Here is an 8,085-nt window from a genome sequence, read left to right as displayed (position 1 = left end):
TCATTATTATTATGAAGTTAACGCGGAATCTCTTAAAGAGATGAGAAAAATTGCCTATTGCTAAGGGCTTCAGGTATTTTTGATTAGACACAAAAGGGTTGTGTACCGATCTCGTGTTCGCGCACAGTAAAATGAATGAAAATGATTGTAGTCTTTAATGATGATAGGTATTATTATTTAAGGCAGAAGCCCGACTCTTACCCTAACAATAAACAATCTCAATGCATTATTATTAGGCTGGTCAGGCAACCGAAAAACGATTTGCACAAATATAGATCGAGTCGAATGATCGCCCGGGGGGACAGTCAGGGAGCGGGTTGGCAGCCCTGTGCTTAGTGACTTGGCCATGTAGGTAACCTAATGTACGCGAACCTTTAACGATTAAATGTAAATTAAATTTTCCTATATTTTTTTTTCGACCATGTCCGATACTAATAAGATCAAATGGGCCTCCACAGAGTAGAGGTCTGTATTAACAGATTTTGTTTTTACGAGAAATGGATGTCAGCCACTTGTTCAACCTATTCGGGTAATACTTGTACACAAATTGAAAAACAATATGTGTACTAGCCAGACCCAGGATTCGAAACTGGGACCCATGATGTTATAGGCCGACGCTTAAGCCACGCGGCCATCGTATTCTGCCATTACCTAGTACATTATTTAAATAAAAACCACATTAGCTATAATCAAAACAATGAAGTTATAGGTATGCATATAAAAATAATGTGTTATTAATTATTGTTCAATAATTCACGATAATTTTTTTTTTTTTTTAGAATTATTAATAACCATGTCCTTGCTTTTTCGTACAAGGTGGTTAGTAATTTTGAGCAATCACAAACACCCAGGCTTTGAGAAAAACACATTAATGTTTTTGTCATGACCGGGAATCGAACCCAGAACTCTCGGGTGGAAGGCCAGCGCCTTACCCACTGCACCACGAGAGCCGCCACGATAAATTAATTGTTTTCTGGTATGTAACAGTTTTTAGATTATATATGAAATTAATTAAGATTTTATAGCAAAATACAGGTACTACGGTAATGGTCTGGACGCCATGCTAAATACCTTTTCAATACGGCACTTGGAAAACTGACCATTGGAGTTTTACAATTTAAAAATTTAATACAGACGCCTTACCTTTTTGAAGATACTTAAAAGTAATAGATGTTTTGGTTAAAATTTGAAGCATCTTGTTTGGTCATACCTGGAACAGAAAAAAAGGAACTAAATTAGTATACTATACCTAAAATTCCTAAAAACAAATAAATAATATAAATCTATAGAGAGTGAGAATAAGCATCTCTTAATTTCATTATTACAATTTAAAAAATAGTGTTATGCAGAAACCGTGTAATCAAAAATATTATTTTAATACAGTATTATTCTATATTATTATACATGGCACCCAATATATTGGTGTTGCATCACTGCCCTCGTAAGGCAGCTTCAAATGTGCAAGAGAAAAGATTATAGCAGGCGCAAATGTGCTCAGACTGGCTATTATGTACCTGTCTTTCGCCACGTGTGGCTATCATCAGCTCAATGCAATATTTTTATTACTACCTACTTGATACAACCGAAGAAGGGTGCATAATAATATATGCATAACTCTTTATAGTCCAGTATAATATTTGAAGTAGATACAGTTTTAATACATATTCATGAATATCGCCAAATAGTTTTGTACGAATTGTTTTTATATTTTTTTCATAAAATAAAAAGAATTAAGTAATTAAGTTTATCACATTTTTGTACTATTTATTATTGACTAGTAAGCGTCCGAATCGACCAATTATAAATACTTTGATGCGAAAAGTGAAAAGTCTTGAGTTATTATGATAAAAGGTGAACACATAAAAATGCTACGATACTCGTATCAATTGTAATAATCAAACTTAAGATTACCTTCAATTATACATGCAGATAGCTTATGAGTCAGGATTTAATTTCGAAGGAAAGTGTGTTCAATAACAACAGATGAGTCTTAACACTTTAGGGTTTTTGATATACGTATTTATTTTGACAATGATTTTAACATTAAAAGTAAATAAGTCGCATACGATATTATACTGTTATACAACGACCATGATGGCCAAGCAGCTTATAATATCGTAGGTCCCAGGTTCGAACCATGGTTCTGGCAAATATGGACCTAATATATTGATCAAGAAGCCAATACCGATTTCTTGTAAGCACAAAAAAATGTTAATACAAACCTATACTCTATGGAGGCCTATATAATCCTATAACGATCGAATATCGTCAGAAGAAAGAATACACATTAAACCTAATTACAGAAAGAGGCTCTACGTTTGGCAGGATATTGAACCTACAAAGCACACTCTGCGATCGGAGTCGCCTATTGGTATTCTTTTAAACCACACTTGTTACAAAACAACACTAAATATAAATAAGGCTTTAAACACAAGAAAAACAAAGATCCCTTAATGTGTGTTCCATTTACTTGACAAACTTTAATGAAACTTATCATGATACAGACATAAAATTGAAAATAACCAGAGAAACGTACTTTTTTCACAACCATACCTAGAAATTCACGTACTTTCCATTATTTTTGTGTTACCTGATTGTGAAGGTAATACTATTTTATATGTAAGTAACCTATTATTTTCATTTGTTACATAAGTTCAAAAATATTAAATAGTATTTAATAATTTATGTTATTTGGGGTTGAAAAGTCTGATATTTGGTGTAATATTATATACTTCAATATTCATTAATATATTGATATCTTTATAGATATATTTCTTTCATCTTTTCTAAAACCTGAATACTGTGATCTTAAAACGTTACACGGGAACGAGTATTTTGTGTGACTGCAAAATTGTAACCTTTGATCTTAATATTACTATTTCATGCTAGCTTATAATAAGCTAGGAACCGATTTGAATCCGTGCGTATAATCGCAATAAAAATTGTCTATAAAATTAAATTGCAACCCGTTTAGGCGTTCATAAATATTAAAAGCACCATCATAAACGTATTCAGATTCAAAAGTAATTATTTTTTCGATTTTATCACTAAGCTAGTTTTACAATGGCTTATTCTTAGTTCTGTATTTGGGGTGAGGATCGCTAATAAGCAAATAAACTGCATATTATAACAATTATAGGGATGCACCGCTAGTTAAAAGTAATCATACATATCGGTATTTAGGCGTCCTTTAAGTAAAATACACTTTTTTTCAGTTCTTTTCTACAAATTGAATGACTCTGTAATATTTTGAATAATTGTGAATTTTTGTGCTTTTTCGCCGGGTTATGGGATATTCAATAATTATTAATTGTTTTAAAGAAGCGCTTCATAATAATATATTTAAGTAAGTACAAACTGGAATTAAGCTGGTCAAGAAATAGTAATCATAGGTACCTCTCAGGCCCTGTACATAAAAAAAACTGCAAATTATTAACTGACAATAAAAAAGAAACAGCTTTTCGTTGATTCATCAGTGTATCGCTGTTTCACGTCTTAATCAAAATACATGGACTCTTAATAATTATTCTTGACACAAATGTTGTGTCAGAGTGAGGAGGTGTTGTTCTCGGAAATAGATATAATTACATTCGTTTTCTTTGCTGACCACATTTCATTATTTATATAAAAACTACTTCAGTTTAATTTTTTTTTGAATTTCAATGTTAATAAATAAATATACTATTTATCTGCAATTAAAGTATGATAAGAAGGCTTCCTGAGTGCTAGTTTTGAAGACAGTCGATAGCAATTTATTTAGAAACTATAGTCGAACTTAGTTCTTACGAGGAAGATGGGACCGACTGTTTGCTCGTTATAAGCTTTACTCGCTATATCGTTAATATATAACATTTTTTGCGTCACGTTATATTTAGCATAGAACATAAAAAATCTGAAAACCATCTTAAAAATCTCTGAAACCATGGCGTTCATAAACTACAAAAGAAGTTGTTTATTGCAATGAAGTGGTGAGCCGTCGGTGCTAGTAGGTACCTACTGACTTCACAAAGCTTGGATTTTTCAATGCAGTTTCAACCATATGCGTGGATACCTTTTCAATGTTATCGGTGAAAACACCAATTAGGTACTTAGACACTTAACTAGTGTTATAAACGTAATCCGATCCCGGCGGCATCGGTCTAGTTAACTGCCCAGTCGGATTTTATTGCTTAGGGTCGAAAATGTTGTTTTTAAACGATCGACACATGAACAGTTTAGCACGGTATATCCGAGAAGTAGCTCGTTATAAAAGTTATAAGGAGAAAATCATAAACTAAAATGTCAACGAACGTTTCCGAGATCACGCTATTTCCGTGATCATAATAACCAAGTTCGACTGTATGCATGATTAATCTGTCTTTTATAGAACTAATAATATATCAATGTTAAAACGCATGCATATTACAAAAAATATGATGTTATATATTTGGTACAGTGAATATAATGTTCTTTGATTTTTCAACTGAACAATATATATATATATATATATATATACAGTAAAATAACTGGTATTGATTGATTGTATAAAAGTATCGGTTCAATGAATAAATAGGTATATGAATATTGAAAGCATCCCTACACAAGACATAAACCAGTTATGAAAATGAATGCTAACCTTCACGTCTACCTCATGCTCTGATGTTACGAATTCGTTTTAAATATAGTGCAGCATCATTGCAAGATGCGTGATTGTTAACAAACATTTAGCTATTAAATACAATTTTAATGTATTAGTTATTACGTATTTGTTGCACATTATAATGCAAAGAATTACATGTAAAAATTCTCCATAAACATGCAATACTAATATTATAATCTCGCCTTTTAAACAATATCAGTAGCGAAGGGTGGAAGTAGGCTGTTAAGATCCGCCATACATAGTGCACACTAAACCTGTCAATCATCGTATTTATTTTTATTGAACTAAGACTTCAATAATTTACAGATGGTGTTGGTTAGTTTTCAAAAATAAATTAAACCCTGCCTAAACCAAACCAAAAAGAAAATATGATACCAACCAAATAACTGTCTTATTATTAATTTTAATGAATCTATACATCTCTAATATTCATAGTAACAGTGGCGCGTTTAGAGTAGTGGAGACCCGACACACTGACTGATTTTGAGGCCCCCACGATAAAAAATAAATTAAAAATTCCAAATATTTGTATAAACTGTAGTCTTATTTGCATTGCTTTTTTGTAAATAGGCTATTTTTTATAACTCACAAATATTAAAATACCAACACAAACACTGACGAATTACATAAATACATCGGTACCAACCAAATTTTTTAATTAATTAAAAAATATTTAAAAAAAATCTCTTTCTTCCTTCATATTTCAGATAAATAAGTAATTTTTCACTGTTTACAGTACAGTACAGTTACAGTATCCAATGAATAATAATTGTCACACAAAATCTACTACCTAATCTAATAATTTATTCTAAGTTAGAGGCCCCCTTTTAAATCTTGTGACGAATTGATTGCGTCATTTGCATTATATAAAACCCGCCACTGCATAGTATTATATATATTTAAATCGATTAGTGCATACATCGGTTATTATAGAATATGTAGAATTTTTATGTTATTAATGATACAGACTGTCATTATGTATGTTATTCTCTTTTTACTGATTCAACGTTCCAAACTCTCAATGGCGGCTCTCGTGGTGCAGTGCGCAAGGCGCTGGCCTTCCATCACGGAGTTCTGGGTTCGATTTCCAGTGAGATCAAAATATACTTACATAATCTAATATATAAATTCCTCAAGCCTGGGATTTTTACCACTATTATTGAACTTCACGGCCCGTTGTGGTGTTTAATAAAGAAACAAATAATAATAATAAAAAATTCATTAAAAAACATTGCTAAATTATAGTGATATGACATTAAAAAAATACTCCAGTTTTAGACACAAGATTAATTAATAACAGTGAAGACAGACAATCCTTAAAGTTTAACAAACACTGTATTGTTTACATAGTATTATAGTGCTGAATAGCATTATGAATATATCCTAAAATTGAATCGTGTTGTATAAATAAGGGCTAAGATCCTATTAATAAGTCTTTGGAATATAACGCAGAGACTTACATTGCAATCCCAATAAAATAACTTAGGATTTTAGTCCTTACCTCGCGTTAGGTGTAATAAAATACGTGTTTTATCAGGAAATATGCTTGTTTGTTGCAGTATTCGCGAGGCGAGAAATCCAACGTAAATATGGCGATTATTATTGGTGCGCAGGCGTGGAGAGAGTCGAATTGAAACGTCGGTTTGATACTCTCAACTTCCGCGTTTGAAGCATTTCAACCAGCACGTCCTGTCAAATAATTTCATTTGGAGTCTAACTCCCTTTCTCTCTCTCTTAACTATTTCGCACAAGTGAAACGGGATGATAATTTTGCCTAGGGACGTCCTTTTGTGCACGCTAACGAATGCGTTATTGCTTATTATTACTGCATTGTGAATTGACGTAAGTTATAAGTGCATTACTGGCTGGTAAAATAGAAATATCCAGCTGTATTATTCGGCCGTTTTGAAACGGTTCGTGTGAGTCAGTACCAATTATTTAAATCCACATATTATAAAAATGTAGAAAAAACGCACCATCTGAATTGGGATTAATTGAAAATGAAAAAGTAACTGTTATAAAATCAACGGAAAATAACTAATTAATTTTCACCTGCGATACTACATACTTTCGTTTAGCTTAAAAAACTGTCACAGTTTTGCGTGAGGGATGTATTTTCAAAATACTATTGGTGTTGTGTTGACCTCACAGCTTTAAATAATTAGGATTAATTTTTCAGGTAATTCATTAAGTATAGTAAGTATTAAGTATATATTAATCAATATAATGAACATAATAGGTATTTACATGAGAAAAAAATATCTTCACAATTTGAATTCAATTGAGACGTAATAATAATAAATTATTCATAGCCTAGAACAGCCTCAGAAGTTTACTTATAAAACTTTAAAAAAATCATGAACTTAGTTAGTATTGAAAAACTTAGTATTGAAATCCGGTAGTTTAATTATTGATTTGTCCGAATATCACTGTAATGTGGTTATCCGAATAATAAAAACTTGTAAGTATGTATTTGAGTAGCCTATTTCCAAAATTAGCCTTGTTAATTTTGTTTTGTTTTGAGATATTCACAAAAAACGAGTATGAGACCTCTACTTAGAAGAAATAATCATTTTTTTCTTGGGCCATTGGGCGGGTGCTTTTAATATTTTAACAACAGAGCTTTTCCAATCAAAGTTTCAAAATACTCACTTTGTAACAATGGAAAAGATGATATTTGAAAATTCGGACGGACGAAATACATTTTAAAATTGGGTGATACTTTTCAACCGTTATGCTGACTGCAAAGACTAGTTTTGGAAATGTTTATAGAACATATTGTGTGCCACTTTGAATAAGGAATAAAATTGCATATTCAGTTCATTTTTGGTCAAAATTGGACAAGACAATTTTTGGAAATAGGCATTGATATACTCAGTGGAGATAGGTGACTCATTTATTTTAATGTTAGAAATGTAAGTATATAATATGTCGTTTTGTAAACATGATTATGATAATAAGTAGTTTTATAATGACTCTACTAGTTTTACAATTATTTAACCGTGTGTTTATAATAAATACATGTTCTGCAATTAACTTAGGAACTATGTCAAGCTGATGATGATTTTCTGTAATAGAGTCATCAAATGAATTAGTGACACTGCAGGCAAATCGTAGTGACCCTGACTAATGCTAGTAAACTAGTATTTCTATAATGGCAGAAAAATACTGGAACAGCACGCAACGTAGAGATACCAGAAATCCAATAAATATATATCAAATAAGTCAACGACGTGCACGCATAAATTAAATTATTACCCAGGCGCGCTCGCAATGGAATATTATTTAGTTAGCGGTCTAGCAACATTATGGAATATTAAATTTTGAAACAAGCCTTCGTATTCCCGCGTAAAGTGTAACGCTGGAAAACGATATGAATTATCTGACATCTACATTATCAACGTCTTCAATCATTTCAGATGCGTTTTTAATTCTAGAAAATTAAA

General features: G+C 31.6%; 1 protein-coding gene across 1 annotated transcript in view; it reads right to left on the bottom strand.

The window, feature by feature from the left end:
* Window positions 1-416: 416 nt before the first annotated feature.
* LOC147078577 (protein dachsous-like) overlaps window positions 417-8,085 on the bottom strand; it is a 470,273-nt gene continuing 462,604 nt past the window's right edge. The window contains exon 3 of the mRNA XM_085960238.1: window positions 417-1,210. Coding sequence (XP_085816364.1) covers window positions 1,205-1,210 — 6 coding nt within the window. The 3' untranslated portion in view covers window positions 417-1,204. The remainder of the gene's footprint in view (window positions 1,211-8,085) is intronic.

The sequence above is a fragment of the Rhyacophila brunnea genome, unplaced genomic scaffold, assembly GCF_057557595.1.
Source record: "Rhyacophila brunnea isolate RB1 unplaced genomic scaffold, BYU_Rbru_1.0 scaffold_11, whole genome shotgun sequence".
Classification (NCBI taxonomy): Eukaryota; Metazoa; Arthropoda; class Insecta; order Trichoptera; family Rhyacophilidae; genus Rhyacophila; species Rhyacophila brunnea.
Note: the sequence above shows the minus strand (reverse complement) of the source record. Positions and strands in the feature narration are given on the sequence as shown.